We start from the raw sequence: 18,944 nt of genomic DNA on the forward strand, positions 1-18,944 counted from the left end.
AGTTAATAAGAAACCTGAGATACTAGGCCAATCAGTTTATAATTAATGTAGACCTCTGTGTGATTTCTTTGGGACTTAACAACTGTGGGAACTGGGCAGGACAGAAACCTCAGTCCACAGGGACACACTGACAAAGGTGCCTGAATGAAGGGCCCTTTCTAGACAAATATGCATTATTTTGGTGCCATATATCCCAGAAGTAAACCCTAAAATAAAGGAAGTAGGAATTTCCTAGTCTACATCAATAATGTAGAAATGTATCAGGGAAGACAGGAACTGCTGCTTACAGAGTTTAAGTGAGGGCATAATTGGGGAAGCAGAGTACAGTTCACAGTAAAGATTCTTCAGGCACGATAGCTTCTCTGGCCTGCAAGTGTCTTCCCACAGGTTAGTTAGTGAGTAGCAAGGCAGAGGGGGTGATGGTCAGTAATTATACAGTGGTGAAATCCAGAAACAGCTTGGCTAGGTGATAGAAATTAACACCAGGGGCATATGAACTTTGGGTGACTTTCAGTGGGGCTACTCTGTGATGGACAGAATATCACACATGTGATACAGATACAATACAGAACTCAAACCACAGAGAAACATTAGATAGCCTAAAAATAAGTGATGATGTTCTACAAATGGAGGACTGGGGCAAGGCAGTGCTGGGGATACCAATGTGCTCTAGCATTGAGCCCACGCTCATAGGGAAAACTCTCCATAAAAGCATTTAGTCAGTAACTTACCAAACTTGATGGTTTTACTGTAGCCACATAGGAGAATTTCTGTCCTTAGAGAGTTGCACACAATTTTGATAAGGTAAACATTTAAATGACAGGCGAATTACTAGTGCTAGCTTCTACTTTGCAGCTTTTCCCTCAGTAATATATTTCCAAGTAGTTTTATGGACATCTCCCAAGGAGATGTCAGCCTTCCTGCCTTTCAAAATCATCCACTTGGTTTGAGTATCTGTACCTAGAGTGAATGCATGTGTAAAAATCAGCAGAGAGAGAGAGCTGTGTCTCAGGGATATTTCTGCATCTATTGGTCAACTATAGCAGTTCCAGACAGGGGAACCACAGGGATCAGAACAGCATTATCTCATAGTTTATTATAAAACTTTTCAAGGACCCTGCTGGTGGCCTCACCTGCGGATCTGCTTGAGGACGTAGTCCCTGCTGATGTATTTGATGTTCTCCTCTATCACTGAGCGGACACCATCTTCCTCTGTCAGTTGCTTCTCCAGCCACTCCACCAGGTCCTTATTATTGTCCCAAACGTAAGCCTGCAAACAATCAAGTCCTGGTCAAATGCCATGGACTAGTCCTGGAAACCTGATTGCCCAGGATCTCAAAAACTTTCTTGGCATAAAAACATTGTTCACAATTCTCCTTTACTGTTCAGGTCTGGGGAGGAGGGGGCAGGTTCCCAGCGGGGAGCTGCCTTCCTCTCTCTTCCTTCCTTTGATTTTCAGGCACTCACATGGGAGTCTGTCCTATGAGGCTCTGTTCTCTACTGTCCCACAACAGTAGGTCTGCGAGGAGCAGGGTACTTAAGAGTGTGACTGGGAGGGAAAGATGTATGTGGCTGTCTCTTTTTGGAAGAACGGAGACACTGACCCTGAAGTGCAATTCCAGTTCCAGCAAGATGTGGCAGACGAGGCTCTGTTTGTGCCTTAGTTCTCTAGCTGGGAAAGCCTTCTGTGGCTGGACCACTTCTTTAAAGGACACATGGGAGCAAGACGTAGAGGACAACACACAATACAACATGGATACTGATATGGAGGAATTTCTTGTTGCTACAGTGTTACTACCAAGCCAGAAACCCACCCCACTTTATTAGCTATGAGAGCACTGCAGAGGGTCAAGAAGTCTATAGCCCTGAGAGTCTCAACAGCCCACCTCTCGCCTCCTTTCTTTCAAGATCATTTAGCGAAGTATTTCTGAGGCAGCTGACTACATAATAATTCAGGAGTATGTTAGAAGCCTAATAGCCTTCTCCTTACTCTCTTCTCTCATTTCTTTACAAATCATTTAGAATCGTTTTGTTAATGGTTTCCGGAAAACCAAGTACCACCATTAGGGCTCATTCATATTTATGTCATTTTGTTTGGGTAATTAAACACAAAGCTCGTCATTTAAAGGTGTGCTATCCTTTTCTGTTATCACTAACGAAGTCAAAGTCAGAATGACAATGAGTTTGGCGCAGTAATTTAATAGGTGGGCACTGTAGGGACTCTGAGGCTTGTGTTGTGGCTTCAGAAAATCCAGATAGACACAAGCAATGGCACAAAAGCCACAGCTGTAACCTCAGGCCCTGCATAGTGCGGAGTAAACATTCACAAACGAAGCATCCAGCATCAGGAAACTGGGCTGTCTTCTCACCTACTGCATGCTTTTAAAAATACCTTTTATTGCTAGGTGTGATGGCTCACACCTTTTATCCTAGCACCTATCAGGCTGAGGCAGGTGGATAGGGAGTCCAAGGCCAGCCTGGGATACACTAAGTTATGATTAGCCAAGGGTACAGAGTGAGACCCTGTCTCACAAAAGCAAACAACCAAACTATGCAACCAAACTATGGTTTCCTTTCAGACTCACTTCCTTCCCTGACTTAGTCGGTGGGCTGGCTGTGCCCGACTGTTCACTATGCTGAATCACAGGTTCCCAGGATTAATGTGAGCCTTTTCCAGCAGTCTTGTCTCTTTCCTGGCTCTGGATTTGCCCACCTTGGGCATCTCTGACAGAGATCAGCTCCCCCTCACAGAACAAGCTGGGAACTACCCACCTCCATGTTTTACTTGGGAGTACTCCTCTCTGAGGGTCTGCAATAGGGAAATACTTTTGCTCCACAGGAAAGCTGTAGCTAGCCCTGCTGACAATGAGCCTTGCTCATGTGGTCTCCTTTATACCTGGACTCCAGCCACTGGCACCTTTATAAACTTGGCCGTTTCCACTGTTGGTGATTAAGAGTTCCCTGTGGCTAGAGGACTTCACAGCTTCCCCAACTTAGAAGGATTTGTTGGAGAGAGGAGCAAAAAATAAAACAATGGCGGCTTCTTGAGCTTCAGAAGGAAACCAAACAAAACCCAACTAGATTCACTCAGGAGTTCCAAAGCCTTTAGTTTAGGAGAATATTTAATACTCTTATTAATCATTTTTAATCCGTTTGCTTTTAATTAAGAAACAGCATGATGCTTTGCTATCAACATATGCCAGGGAGCAGATTAATTGTGGCTTAAGATAACTCTCCTTGATTGGTGTAATGTATTAGCTAACGAGATGCTGGCTTCTAACGATGCTCACACACTACACTGGAGAAAGGCAGCTACCCTCTAGAGTAAATACTCCTGCCTTCCCCTCCTGCAGGCACAAACTACAGTAGGTGTTTAAACATTTAAAACAGTCCCCAGGCAGAATAACAGACAGCAACACATTCCAAGTTTTTAGATTCTAAAAATATGGACCCTGCATATAAAACATGCTGTTTATTCCGGACACAACTGGATGACACCACCAAGTCTGAAGCCCACAGTACATGAAGACAGAGGACTCTGAGTTCTGACCAATTAAATTTTAGCAAAAAGAAAAACTTTTGTACACACAGGGCTATGTTTTCCCTCAATCTGTCTGGGGGGCTTACCATGCTCTAAGCTATTCTCTTGCACTCAGGAAAAGCAAGTTGCCTTCTGGGACAGCCATAAGACTCACTAATCCAGTCATGAGGAAGGGCAGTTCCAAGGGGGAAAGCCATTATCACTTTCTTCCTTAGAATTATAAAAAATGTAGCTATTTGCCTTCCTACGATTCCAGAGTAGATCTTAAACAAGTGTGAAATGCTGGGCTGCTAGCCCCACGACAGCCTTGGGCCCGTATCGCCCGCCTGACATCCCAGCCAGAGCATCTTAATATCAATAAAATATCAACAATTAAACATCACAACACTGGCTTGCCTTACACGTTCACCAGACAACTCTCTCTTTCTGCATCAATGGATAAGTAAGTATCTCAGGCACCACTCAGCCTCACTAATTATATGTAATAATTAGTCTAGCTTACAAAATCTAAATGACCTGTTTGAAAAGGTTCATTTCTAATGCACTGGACAGCTGTTAAGCTCTCCCTAAGCAATAGTTGTACAGGTCCAGGGAGTGACTGGTGGCTGTGAGCCTCGACTATCACGCCTACAAATGACTTCACCATGTGAGTTACTTAGAGATGCTACCAGCTGAAGAAATACCTGGTGTAGACATACATCCTAGAAAGGAAGTTGCTTTTAATGTATCTATGTTTCTAAGGTTATGACCTTCTAAAGCCCAAGATGCAATGTGATTTCTTTCAGAGTCTCTGTGGCACAACCCCAAAAGACCATGTGAACAGTGGCTTGCTAGATTTTATGGCTGGGCCAGGCAATTCTTGCCTATTTTCCCCTTACCTCATCCCTCGCTGATACACCAGGCCATCTGTGGGTGCATGAGACAGTAGAGACCTTATCAACAGTGCTCTCTCTGATCCCCATTCCATTGGAACTCCAGAATAAGAGGAAGTGGGTAACTGGACAATTAGAATGAATTAGGGCATAAGCCCTGGGGATACTAGTGTGAGTCTGGTAGTCCTTCCAGAATGAGTCAGTTCACCTAGTCTCATGCTTTGACTTTGCTTATGTGCTCTCTTTCTCTCTCATCCTCTCCCCCACCCCCCAGGCTCTCACCATATATTCCTGGCTAACCCGAACTCATAGAAGATCACATCCTTGAGCTCTGGGATTAAAGGTATGCTCTATCATGTCTGGCTGCTATTTAATGTATAACATGCTTTACTTTTGACATTTAAACCCACTGAGTCCTGTGACACCATAAACATTATCCCCAATTCATACATGAGGGAATGGAGGCTCAAATTATGTGTCCAATCAAATAGAAGCTAGGAACTTCTTTTTAAGTGAGTTTGTGAGATCCCAAAAATTTACATTTGTTCCCCAATGTTCCAAGCAGTCTTTGTTTCTCTGTGTAGCCCCAGTTGTCCTGAAACTCTATAGACCAGGCTGGTCTCAAGTGTTGGGATTACAAGCATGCACAATCACTGCCTGGCTCCATGCAATGTTTTAATTGTGATTTCTCCTGTCAGAGTCTTCAGGCAGAGAACCAATTAGCCTATTGGGAAAACTGCATACTTCAAATTGTGGAGCTAGAAATCAAGAGAGAAACCATCCCCATGAAGCAAGCAAGTGCCATGTTTGTACAACCAAATTCAATCCACAGCTCTTGGAACCTTTTCCTTAGGGAGTTGTAGCGATGCTGTTGCTTTTACCCACGGTGAGACCATGAACTATAAACCCAACTACTTCCTAGAGCTCATGGGATGGAGGTCTCTAAGGGGAACAAAAGATTCATATCGCTCAATTTTCCATTCTAAAATATTTTGCCAGGATCAAGAAAACAAAATCTCTGGGGGAAAACAATACAAAACATGGCTAATAAATGCCTGTCACTACATGCCTTCTTTACCAGTAACAGCAGCAAAGGTCTTGGTACCCAAGAGGACTCTACCAGTCTTTGCATTTGAGGGAAACAGACATGAAATCTGTCATTATTTGAAGACCCTGCCACCATACAGAGTGCTCTCAGCCACTTCTTAATATCAGGCAGCTTATACAGTAGCCCTTCAGAGGCAACTCTACAACTTGAACACTGCAGCACTTTCTTCTCTCAAGGGCGCTGCAGATTTTATCACCTATCCCACACTCAGGGCCTGCTGAGCCTGCAGAATGTGGCAGGAGGTTTCAAAGCCATATGTCCTGACTTCACAGGATCACTTGTCCTTCCTTTCTCTTTCCCCTGTCTCCTAGGATGAGAGCTCACGGGAAAGGCAATCTTCTGTAAACACAAGCAAGGGAAATAGTATCAACTGGTACTCAGTGTGAAGAAAGCCTCTTCCTGAGCTGTGAGCCTGCAGTGTCTTCTTGCACTCAATCCAGCAAGGAGCCTGTGCACACACAGCTCCCCATTCATGAGAGATAGCAATGGCCTGTTTCTTTAGACACACTGCCCCCTGGGAGGATGCCACTAAGAGTAAGTGAGGGGACCTATCTATTCACTTCATGCTTGGAGGGAGGCTATTCCTTCTCCTCATCCTTGTGCCCACCAAGGCTGTGCATGTCCATTAGTGACTAATGTGGTAGGGAGGCGTATGGGCCACACACACACACTCCATTTACCTAGCCGACCACTCTTAACTGGAGAACAACCTCTTATTTTACACTTGCATGACTTTCAATGCCAACTTCCACTAGAAGCTGCGAGTAGCCACTGACAAAATTGTCTCACTCAATTATGATGCCACAGACTGACCTTAACCTCAACCAAATGTCAGAGAATGTCCCACTCCCCTGCTGCAAATCTGAAATATTTATCCAAGAAGCTTTCCAATCATAAAGAAACAGGCAGACTTAACACAAAGGTGACTCTTAGAACACTCCACATGACTGGCTTTAAAACTGACGGCGAGTCTTACAGTTCCTTGATAAGAAAAGTTGTTAGCAAAGACTCCAGGTAGCATGAGGAGACTGGAGTGACCCTCTGTAAGACAAGGCACTTCATGCCACCACCAACTAATCACTCTCCATCAATATCCGACAATCGCCAAAGATTTTGATCACATAGGTAATATATTACAAAATATATCTGTTTAGTGTAGCCTGATAAAACAGGACCGGCAAGATAGCTCAGTGGTGAAAAGCACTTGCTGTCCAGCCTGAAGTCCTGACTTTGATCCCATGAACCAACATAGTAGAAGAAGAGAACCAATTCCTTCAAGTCATCTTATGACTTCTCCATGTAAACTGTGGCATGCCCAGACTGACACACAAAATAAATGTTTTTTAAAATGTATATAGTAACACTAAAAAAGGTTAATCTTTTCCTTGGGACTCTAATTCAGGAGTGCACACATCATACAAGCAAGAGCTCTTTCCCTTAGCCACCCACATTTGCCCTTAATTTTACTTAGTAAAAATGTAGACATAAAGGTTTAGCTTTCCCTTCCCTATTTCTTGTGGACTGTTTTGTGAAACCCAGGGATGAATGTTGACTTCAGGCTTGTCCTGTCTGTAATTCTAATGCAAGAACACTGGGTACACTGTCTTGTTAAGAGGCCCTTCTATGAGATCACCCTAAGATGCCAGATGCATTCCTACTGGCAGGGCAGGCATGTTCTTCCAGCTCAGATGTAAAACCAAAACTATAGTCTTAGCATCGTTTGTGTGCATGTGTGTGTGAGATCATCACATCTATTAGGCTTCCTGAGGAGTGTAATTCGGCTGCTTACAATCTTCTTCCAGACAGTGCAGACACCTCTGCAGCTTAGGCAGTTGGGTTTCTACCTAGTCAACTATTCTCTGAGTCATCCTGCCAGATACATGCTGACTTTGCTAGCATACCTTGAACACACAATTGCTTCAGCTTGGAGCATTGTTTCTATCCCTGCTCCACCAACACAACTTTTCTTCTGGTTTATTAGGTCTCTGTTGAGACATCCCTTCCTCCAGAAATCTTGCTCTTCCAACTTCAAAATTGGGTATCTACTCTGTGCAATATGACTATGCTCTTTGTTGGGTTTAATACCAGCCTTGCTGCTGGGTAGGACAACACAAGCTCTCTGTGGGCAGGCATACTGCTTCTCACTGTTAAGTCCCCAGGGTCTAGTTCAGTGTCTGGCATGTTTTAAGTGTTCAAAAACGGTTTGCTGAATGACTATATGGGCTGCAGATGGGCTCTTCTAGCTTTTCTAACATATCATAGCATATTATTTGGCTGTAATTTGGAATGGTAGAGGATCTGGGTTTTAGGTTCCTTGTACTCCCTACCCCTAAAGGCCTGAAGATTCTTAGCTGACAACCTTTGTAACTCTCATGGTTGGCTGTCAGCATCTAGGTTTGTAGGTGCTTCACCTACCTTTACTGTGCCTTCCACTTCTACAAACCAGCGTCTCAACATGGCCTGGATCTGGCCGTCAGTCAATTCAGGGTTGGCATTGTGGATTTTCTTCTTGACCAAGTCCTCTAGCAGGAGACGCCTCAGCCGCCAGTAGAAGAAAGTACGGGATGTTTTCCAATCTAAGATGTCCTAGACTCCCAGAAGAGCACAGAGGAATTAGTGTAGACATTCTGGCACTAGCACTCAATCTGAAGAAACCCCACAGCCATAAAAAGCCACTCTCCAGAAAAGCCCTTTAGAGACCCCAAAGATGGCTTAAACTCCCTACACCCCCAGTACATCCCTAAAATCACAGAACACTGTGCACAGCCAGTATTCTGGCAAATGCTATCCTACACATGATTGTAGTTCTGAGGAAGAGGCTAAATTCCCAGAGAACTAGAAAGGGAAAAATATGTTCTGAGCAGACAACTCAACTTTCATGCAGATCAATGGTGAATTAGCTATCACCATAACTTTGACATTGTAATAATTCAGTCTGAGGATCACCTATTTTGCTGTTCACCAATGAAGAGCTTGCCTGAGGATTCCATGGAAACCTAAATCATTTTGTTTTAGATGGCAGTGGATACAGAAAGGGGGAAATATCTCTTAAAAAATCTGAAATGGGGGGCTGGAGAGATGGCTCAGAGGTTAAGAGCATTGCCTGTTCTTCCAAAGGTCCTGAGTTCAATTCCCAGCAACCACATGGTGGCTCACAACCATCTGTAATGAGGTCTGGTGCCCTCTTCTGGCCTGCAAGCACACACAGAGAAAGAATATTGTATACATAATAAATAATAAATATTTAAAAAATATCTGAAATGGTTTGATCTGCATAAGCTGTGTTGATATGGCTCTAGCAGCTCCCTACTTGTGGGCCTATGTCACTTGCAGGGCTCTGATAAGTCAGAAATGGCAACTGGTGGTACTTACATTAATAACACCCTTCTCCTGCATCCGGCCTGGTGTGTCGTGCAAGTCAGCAAACTGCACAGCTACCTGATGGTAAATGGGAATTAGGAACTCCTCCCGTTCCTTCAACTTGTTCTCCAGTTCCTTTCGCTCAGTGGGGCTTAGCTCTGGGGTGCCTGCAATTATATAAACCTGCCTGTCACATTGCAGGGATCAGGAATCTTGGCACAGATGTAGTCACAGTCCTTCCTGCTAGGACCTGGCTTTCCATTGCATCACTCTTTGCTACATAACAGACTCTGTGAGATAGTACTCCTGTCCTTGCTTTGTCACAGAGAGCCCATGTGTCTTCTTTTCCCTACAGGTCATGAGTATGAAAGTAGTGGTGGCAATCAATCCTGCTCTCCAGGTCTCTCTTAAACAGGAAAAGTGACCACCTGAAGGTCTGTACCTCTCTCATCGGTCCACTGTCCAACAGCAAGGCTCCTCTATCCCCACAGTCAAGATACCATGCCCACCATTAGAGTAGTTGGACTAGTCCAAATATAGAATTTTGTAGGTGAGCTTCCCCTGGGACAAGAGTATAGGCCAGCAGCTCTGGTTTTAGCCAGTCCTCAATAGGTGCCTGTGAAACTGCTAAGCACTAAGATCACCCCTAAGTCGTAAGCTGCTGTATTCCTTAGCTTCTAATGTCAGATTTGAATATTCTTAAACTCAAAGTAGTACAATTCAACCAAGTAGAACCAGATTCATGTAACTCAGATCAGTCCTGACCCAATCTCTGACCAGGTGACAAAACTCTAGGTCTTAGGCTAAAAGAGAGGAAACAGAGAAAGAGAAGAGCAGATCCTGTGTGGACTGCTAAGCATGGAACACACAGTACCATCACCTCATCAGAGATGATGCTCTTGTTACAAGGAAGACCATCTCCATCTACTGGGTTTTGGTAGAGGTTCTTGCTATGTTGTGCTTCCCTCCCTAATTACTTTCAGAGTGGGGTCTGCAATCAATAATGAAAATTTATCTGCCCGCCCAGCAAAGCTGAGTACATCTAACTGAAGGAACAATAGGTGACATCTCTGGTGCAGGAGTTATCTGATATGTTTTGTCACTAACGCTGACAAATACACAAGCACAGGTGATGTGCTGCAGCAGAGAAAGGCCTGTTTCAAGCATATGCCTGTGTGGGAACATCTCTTGTTTTTTATGCCACTATGAATCATATGCTATGAATAGCTTTGGGCTGCTGTGTGAGCCGGAAGTATCACACATAAGCAAATGCTAACTAAGCAAGGATGGGACTCTAGCATTTAGTTTTATTTTATGTGACTTTTTGGATGCCTAGCTCCACCTCTCCATTTTAAAACTGTGAGAAAAGCTGGGCGGTGGTGGCGCACACCTTTAATCCCAGCACTCAGGAGGCAGAGGCAGGCAGATCTCTGTGAGTTCGAGGCCAGTCTGGTCTAGAAGAGCTAGTTCCAGGACAGGAACCAAAAAAGCTACGGAGAAACCCTGTCTCGAAAATCAAAACAAACAAACAACAACAACAACAAAAAAAAACCTGTGAGAAGCAGTCACTGACCTGCTGTCTCAGACCCCATTTAGTCTTACCAACTCCTGAGGATGTATTCTTCTTAGCATCTTACAAGTAAACATACAGATACCAAGAACTTGTGTGAGTCATCAAGGCCACAGATGAAGAAAGTGACAGCCAGGACTCAGGGCAGCACTGCCCTGAAGCTGTTGGACAGTGACACACTGCCTTTCTTACTTGCAGAGGACTACTACTTCTGTAGTAGTGGACCCTTCCAATTCAGGCTAAGTCATGTGGAAGTCACCTTAGTCCTATTGTGTAGCAAAGACAAAAGAACGTCTGCCATGTTCTCAGCAGCACCAAGATTTAAAGGAGCTTCTCCTTTACTATGAGGTTGAAGATGTAAAAATGCTGGGCCCTCAGGAACGGCAGGACTTTCATGAAGAAAGTTCAGCAGGGAACTCCAAACCCTTCAAGATTCTTCTTCTAGGTAAGCAGCTGACATTGTACTTGAACGCACGTATGCATCTACATGGGCCATATATAACATGCCACTTATTGTGCGTCAGGCCTGCACATGAAGCTTTCAGGATCATAGACCTCATAAGTCAACACACACATGATTCAGACCTAGGCTGGACAGCTGTTAACCCTGCTGCTAAGCTGAATCCTTCAGTGCTGCCAAGTATTTTCCAGGTCGCTTCACATACATTATCTCTGATCCTTATACCTTCCTTATAGACAAACTATCCATTTTACAAGCCAGAATAAGAAGAGACTCTGAAATGGAAAGTGGTACCTAGCTGGTAAGTAACACAGTCAGAATTTACACCTGGGTCTGGCCACCCCCAATGCCTGTGTTTGTCCTCCTTAATGGTACCAAAAGTGGCCAAGCAGATCTCCTGACAGTAGCTGGACTGTTGGTTCCTTGTGTTTGCAGAATTAAGAGCAGCCTCAACACTTGGATGCAGGAGGAGGAACTACAGGCTGAAGAGAGCCTTTAGGAGGAGTGGGGGAGCGCAGGCCAATTGTGCTAGAGTTTCAAAGGAATAATGAAATAAATACTATGGTGCTCTTGTTTTCTCAGGAGTTAGAAAATGAGGCAGTGTTTCCCAAAGGCCACCTCAGAAAAGAAACAGGGCAAGGAGAGGTGTTGAGAAGACTTAAACATGTAAGAAGGTCCAGAGTCTGTGTATTTTGTTTTGAGGAAAAGTGTCTCTAATCTTTTATGTCCTAGAAGCAGAAGGCTGCTCTCAGGTGGGTGCTACCCTTGTGCTGTACACGGAGGGCCTGCTGTAGCACAGCAGCCAGCCCCGGTAATGATTTAGGGGAGATTAACAAATATGTCAATGTCTATTTTCTGCTTAATTTAAAAGCGGCGTCTATAAAGATTTTTGACTTCTGAACCCTGTTCTCCTGGAAGAAAGAAGGTAAGAATGAGGAGGGGATGAAGAGTGATTATCCTATCATTGATCGTTTGTCAGGAGCATTTCTTATTCACTGGACTATTGTAAAAAGCTAAGCTCACGATCAATCCTGTAAGCTCCCTGTACAATTAAATATCTTGGAATGGTTTTCTTTCTTTTCTAGCCAGATTGCAGGGCCTCAGGGTTTTTAGGAAAGCAAGTGTGAGTGTGTGTGTGTGAGAGAGTGTGTGTGTGTGTGTGTGTGTTTAAGAATATGCTCTACAGCCATTCTCTTCTGGAGTCCTGCTCCTGTCCCTTCACAAAATCCAAGTTCCCATTAAATCCTAAAACACCAACATATGATTATAGAACCAACATACAAGAGTTAAACACAGATGAGGCATTGCTAGCCTAATCAAGTGTGAAGAGCTAATATCACTGAGAAGCTACGTATGATGCTTCCATTTACTCTAACACATTAGACCTGAAAGGTCATGACCTCAAAGATGAGGAGACTAAGAGACAAGTAACTTGCTCAATGCTACAGAGCCAGGAAACCAGAGCTAGGTGTTGTGGCCTACAGAGTCTAGCCATAGTCCTGGATCTCTATGTATTCTTTTAGATTCATTTGTTTTATCTGTATTAGTGCTTCATTTTTATGTGTGTGTGCACCACATGTGGACCTGGCACCTACACAGGTCAGATCAGCGTCTACATCAGATCCTCTAGAACTGGAGTTACAAGTACTGTGAGCTACCATGTGTGTGCGTGGTCTGGTCCTCTGGAAGAGTAACAAGTGATCTAACTACTGTACTATTTCTTCAGCTATAATTCTGGGACTTTAAAACAGCTTAAACTGATCTACATGTATCCGAAGCCAGCAGCCAGCAGCCATACCTGAAGCCAGGACAAGCAGTACCACCAGAGGAGCTACTGGCTTCTGCAGCAGCTGTTTAACACAGAAGGTGGCAGGTGAGGGTCAGCCCTACCCTAGGTCCTAGCAGACACAGGGAGGAGTTTTAAAACCAAGAATAATGACCCTCAGCACACCCCTCAGTCTAAGTGCAGCTTCTCGTTTACAACCCTAATCTGAGAAATGGGGATAAAGTTTTATTTAAAAAAATATTAAAGATAAAATTTTTAAAAATTTAATTTATTTATATTTTATGTATGAGGGTTCTACATGTATACCTGTATGGCAGAAAAGGGCATCAAATTCTATTATAGATGGTGGTGAAATAACACAAGGTTGCTGGAAAATGAACTCAGGACCTCTGGAAGAGCAGTCAGTGCTCTTAACTGCTGAGCCATCTCTCCAGCCCAATATTAAAGTTTTTAAAAACAAAACAAATGGATGGAAATAGAAAACACTATCCTGAGTGAGGTAAGCCAGACCCAAAAAGAGGAACATGGGATGTACTCACTCATATTTGGTTTCTAGCCATAAATAAAGGACATTGAGCCTATAATTCATGTTCCTAGAGAAGCTAAATAAGGTGAATCCAAAGACAAACACATAGGCATCCTCAGGAATATTAACCTTCATCAGGCGATGAAAGGAGACAGAGACAGAGGCCCACACGGGAGCACCGGACAGAAATCTCAAGGTCCAAATCAGGAGCAGAAGGAGACGGAGCACGAGCAAGGAACTCAGGACCACGAGGGGTGCACCCACACACTAAGACAATGGGGATGTTCTATTGGGATCTCACCAAGGCCAGCTGGCCTAGGTCTGAAAAAGCATGGGATAAATCCGGACTAGCTGAACATAGCGGACAATGAGGAATACTGAGAATTCAAGAACAATTGCAGTGGGTTTTTGATCCTACTGCACGTACTGGCTTTGTGGGAGCCTAGGCAGTTTGAATGCTCACCTTACGAGACCTGGATAGAGGTGGGCAGTCCTTGGGCTTCCCACAGGTCAGGGAACCCTGATTGCTCTTCGAGCAGATGAGGGGGGGGACTTGATCGGGGGAGGGGGAGGGAAATGGGAAGCAGTTGTGGGGACGAGGCAGAAATCCTTAATAAATAAATAAATTTAAAAAAAAATAAAATAAAAAAAAACATTCTTAACTTTCCTTATAAAGGGGCTATAAAAATTTAACCTAACTTTTAACTTTTAATTTTTATTTTAAACCTAAGCTTAATTTTAACTTTTATAGACTCTTCTTCGTTATCTTAAAAGAGAAGTTTGCTTTGATTGGTTAAATATGAGATATACAAGAGATAAGAGCTGGATTACCCTCCCTGCAGGGCTCCTGAACACCACAGATATTAGGTCTTGATACTGAAAAGCCACAATAACTGAATTCTTCTTCAGGATCAAAGACATCAATACAAGTAGCAGTTAGAAGAACTATGCACTCATGTTTTCTTTGTTGGGAAAAAACTCCTCTATGAAGATAGTAAAAAAAAATCATCTAAAGTATCTCCATATTTCCATATCCATAACAGGAGTGCTTTAAAAAGCAAAAAACCAAAAGCCAAAACCCACAAAAACCATTCTTGAGAAACTGTAAGTCAGACCTTGTTTTAAGTGCCCCAAGGGAGCTATTTAGAATGAACTTTGCAGTGAGTCCTTTGGTAAAGCAAATAATCCTTCTGTAATGGGAATAATTTTTCTCAATGTATCTAGGTTTCTCCTGACCCACAGTCCTATTTTCATGTCTGCTTTTTTGTTTTTTCAAAAGGGGGCACACCTACCTAAATACAACTGCATATCATTGCATTTTGATTCTAAGTGCGATCTTCTCAGGGGATGTCTGATCCTGAAGTTCCTTGCAGTAGTGTTAGTAATTGCTTGTTCATATTTAAATAACCATTATATTAACTCAGACTTCCAAATAAGAATAAAAATCAAATAATTCTCCCTTCAATTCTGCCCCCTTACCTCATACAGACATGGCCACATGAGAAAGTGAGGAAACAACAGAGAATTTTCTGAATTCTGGTATAGAGATCTCTCTACAGCCTTTGTTATTTTCTCTCCCTAATCTGTTCTCCCTAAATCTGACAGGAATCTGGGCCAATTGAGAACAAGTAGGGAAGAGGGCCTTGGACATATTCTGACAATGGTCTTTAGGTAGAGAGAGGCCTGGATTTAATGAACAAAATCCCTGCCAAGTCCTAACTGTGAATCAGACCTTTCTGGTGGGAGTGGGGTGGAAGGTGGGAGTGGGAATAGGGGAGGGGGCACACAGGTGCTTCTGAAGTGTAATTAATTGAATTGGATTGGGATCAAACTAAAACAGCTCCCCCATAAATGTCACAGTCTCACGAAATTTCATCAAGCCAAACAGGCTTTGAATTAAAGTGAGGGTAGGTTTTTAGCTACTACCAACTTAAGGTAAGATCTCATTTACTTTCATGACAAAAAAAAAAAATACTTTCCTCAGCTTCCTCACCACACAGGACACTCCAAGCACTACAGGGGAGACACCACTTTCAAGGCATATAAACTGGGACATCTTTATTTCTTAGTCTCAACTTCCGAGGCAGATCCTCTTTCTGCCTCAGAAAAGCAATACTGGGTCTTTTTAGTTGATAACAGCTTGAAGGGGTAGGAAAATGCATGATTTGACAGTAACCCTGAATCTCCACCACCCAAGATAATCCTTTCCAGGTCATTTTTGTTGATAAAGAGGTAGCTCTGGAGAAAGGCATTCTGGAAGTTTCTACATGCATATCTGCAACTGCACAAATCTTCAACTGCACCAGGTACCTCAGGTCATTAGGTGGTGGTTAGTTAGGTGCTAGTTAGGCCTGAAGGATCAAGCGAGGGCCAGGAAGGCGCTGAACGTGTCAGCCATCAGGGAGGTTTCATATGGGAAGAACTATGGAGCTACATGGCAGGGTGCCCAGCTGTTTGGGAACAGGGCCATGACAGAGAACAAGGGTCTCCCTACCTGACTCCTTTGCCTGGGTGCTTGCTGTACTGAGGGAAAGGGACATCAGGAAGCTAATAACTGCTTTGCATTTGGGCTGCATAGTTCTGTCTCCATCTAAATTGATACGTCATTTCACTCTGCATGTAAAGAGGAGGCTCAATAAAGATCTAGGGGAGAACCCGGCTCACAGTTCAGCAAAGGCCAGGCTAGCACAGCACTTCTGCTCCCCAGCCATTCCTCTGCTCTGGTTCTGAGAGGCAGCACAGGGGTTGACACTGGAAGACTGGGACTCTGTTTCCAGGGAAGGAATTTGATTTCCTTAAGTCCAAAATGATCAGATGTAATCCTCCCTTCGATGACTTTAGCAAGGCATGCACTGAGAACACAGGGTCAGAACTGGCTCAGCAATGAGACATTCTGCTATCTGAACTTAGTTCACTTACTTTTAAGGGCAATTATTTTGCTGTTGTTACTGTAGATCTGCAAACTTCTTACCCAAACCAGCCACAGAAAATGGTTAAAAAGTAAACTCCTGATTTCAATCCTTAGCTCTCTTATGTCATGTATCTATCAAATAAAGAGTTTGGAAGAGATGAAGTTAACTGTTCAGAAATTATTATTCATATCCTTAGAGAATGAACTGTAATTTTGTGCAGTCTCCACCGGTTAGTCTAGGTGCTCTGTGAATGCTCCCCAGTACAGAGGCTGACTTGGAAGGAGATCAGAAACACAAGATAACAACCACTCCCATAGGCTTTCTCCTAAATCAGATTTCCTCTGTGCAGTTGGTTTTAGCTCACAAAGGGATAGAATCCCTGTTTGATTTAGACCAGGCTCAGTATTCAGCTTAGGGATTGAGAATTCTATTCTGTGCCCTCACGAACATTTATTGTATATTGTGGAAGACTCGTTTAATCTTGCTTTTTTTGCTTCAATTTCCCAATCTGAAAAATAAGGTCATTTTTCACCTACTTTGTAAAAGGTATTTTGGTAGTCTTTTGGTAAGGGATTGTGAAAGAAGTCAGAATACAGTGTAAACTCTCCCCACATTGGGTTTCTATTATGTTGTAGTGCATCCAAGCCAATTTGCTACATCACAACTACTTGAGTAGTCTCCGAAAGGCTGCAAATACCTGTAAGTAACATATCAGTGCTTAGACAACTATTTCTAATTTATGTCAAGATACCTTGGGTCAGAGCTTGCTTCATATTTAGCAGACTATAAATTCATTCATTCATTCATTCGTCGTCTTCTTTTTTTTTTTGAGACAGGGTTTCTCTGAGTAGCCCTGCTATCCTGAAATTCTCTCTGGAGACCAGGCTGCCCTTGAATTCGGGGATCCACCTTCCTCTGACTCCCAAATGCTGGGCACAGATCCTTTTTTGAATGTCATTGTTTGGTCAAGGTTAACTAAATATGATTTTCTTCAGCATAGATAGGAAATTGATAATGAGATGATTCCTAACAAATGATTAAATGGCCATCATTTGGGAGTCTCCTCCCTCTTCCCTACACATGCTTCTATAGTTAAAGGTGCTTCTGTGAGAAGGAAGCTCTGGCCCCACACCCCTCACCACCCAGTTCTTGTGCACACAGATGTGGAGAGGATCCTCTTACTACTACCCCGTTACTCAAAGGGATGATAACAGCCATTGGGGGGTTAAAAAGAGGCAGTGAACCCCCAGTTAATGAGTAGGAATTCAGCAGGCAGTGCAAGATAAATGGGGCTCTCTCTGCTTCTGCTAGAGTCAGCATGAACTGCGGCCCCGCGGCTTGTTTGTGGCAAATGGAGTGCGCGAAATATCAAAGGGCAGTGATCCAGAAGAAGACCGACTTTGACAAATTTTAAATTGGCCAGAAAGAAAACCAGGGGAAAAAAAAAGGAACAAAAATAAATGAAAGAAAATTAGGCAATTCTTTGTGTCCTACAATTGTGGCATTGCTGCCTTTGTACAGAATTATTGGTAAAACAGCAGCGACGATCACTGGATGCCGGGAGCAATTATGAGCCACCTAAGTGAGATGCTTATCAGTGGGTGAAGCTTTTAGAGCTTCGCTGTGTACAGTTGTAAGTAACTCACTCTTGGGTTGCAGTCACTTTAATTAAAGTGTATGGGGTTGGTCAGAAGTAATTATCCTGTTTGGAAAAGAAAGGGGGGAAAATACCTCAACAAATCTGGCGGCAATAGATTTCAGAACAACTTCTGCCAGTTTCCCTCTGTACATGTGCTTTCCCTAGGAAGGGTCAGGCTGCGGCTGGGTTAGTTTTTGGTTGCTGTAACCTGACAGCAAACAATGGGGGCACAAACTGATTATTGAAACTCAAGTCACCACTTTTGGCCAGGTTCCATTGCTTAGACATGCAGCCTCAACACTAAAGGCACTCAGGAGGGTGTCTGATCCTACATGGTAAAGATAATAGAATGTCCAAATAGTATTACATTAAACTGTTCCCTGGACCATAAATGAGCTGGCGTCTTTCTGCTCCTCCCATTCACTAGGTTGTACTACTTCTTAAACATAACCTTTCTATTCCTTTAGAAAAACAAAAACACAATAAAACAAAACAAATTATCCTAAGCAATCTTTACTGACATAGCAAGTGGCTCAATGGAAGAAAACCAGTGTTTTAAAAGTATCCAAAAGTCATTATAGGGCTCCTACAGTTTAGTCTTCTTCCAAGAGCTCTGAAAACACACAAGCAACAGAGAACTGGCTAGATGCACGATGTGCACATGCTCCAAGGGCACGACTGCTGCAGTCACTGTATCGAGGCATATAGTGCACAATCTTTACTTCCATTTTCTGTAGCTCAGGCTGACCCCAGAACACTGTCTGGGGAGAAACTAGCTTTTCTAGACTCATAACCCCCAGAAATGAGACAGGCTGTCCAGAGACTACAGAAATAAGAAATATTTAAGTTGCAGATATTCTTCACCTGATTAGCCTGTCTCCCAAAGCAACCTCTAGTTAATGATACTCTACAAGAACATCCCATTAAGTGGGTTATTTGCACTTTAAGGAAATATCAGAAGAAAAATCATGTGACTTTTCTTTTTCAGTAATCTACCTTCCCTCCTATCACACTATTTCATTCTACCAGGGTTCTTACCACATAGAGGATAGTAAATAAAGATCATCATGAATTTGATCAAATGCTTCAGTGCCTCCTCCCCTGACCTATGAATGCACTCATTACAAATCAGCTGAATGGCTCATTGATTTGCCAGGAGAACAAGCAGAC

The 18,944-nt window shown here is 43.2% G+C and overlaps 1 protein-coding gene across 4 annotated transcripts in view; it reads right to left on the reverse strand.

Moving 5' to 3' along the window:
- The window catches only part of Acaca (acetyl-CoA carboxylase alpha), a 273,487-nt gene that overhangs the window by 2,941 nt on the left and 251,602 nt on the right, over positions 1–18,944 (reverse strand). For all 4 annotated transcript variants that reach the window (XM_041664329.1, XM_041664328.1, XM_041664331.1 and 1 more), the window contains 3 exons: positions 8,894–9,048; positions 7,937–8,107; positions 1,134–1,270 (listed from right to left, as the gene is read on the reverse strand). In XM_041664329.1, coding sequence (XP_041520263.1) covers positions 1,134–1,270; positions 7,937–8,107; positions 8,894–9,048 — 463 coding nt within the window. The remainder of the gene's footprint in view (positions 1–1,133; positions 1,271–7,936; positions 8,108–8,893; positions 9,049–18,944) is intronic.

The sequence above is a fragment of the Microtus oregoni genome, unplaced genomic scaffold (assembly GCF_018167655.1).
Source record: "Microtus oregoni isolate MIOR12 unplaced genomic scaffold, Mior012 000015F_ref0000493, whole genome shotgun sequence".
In the NCBI taxonomy this organism is placed as follows: Eukaryota; Metazoa; Chordata; class Mammalia; order Rodentia; family Cricetidae; genus Microtus; species Microtus oregoni.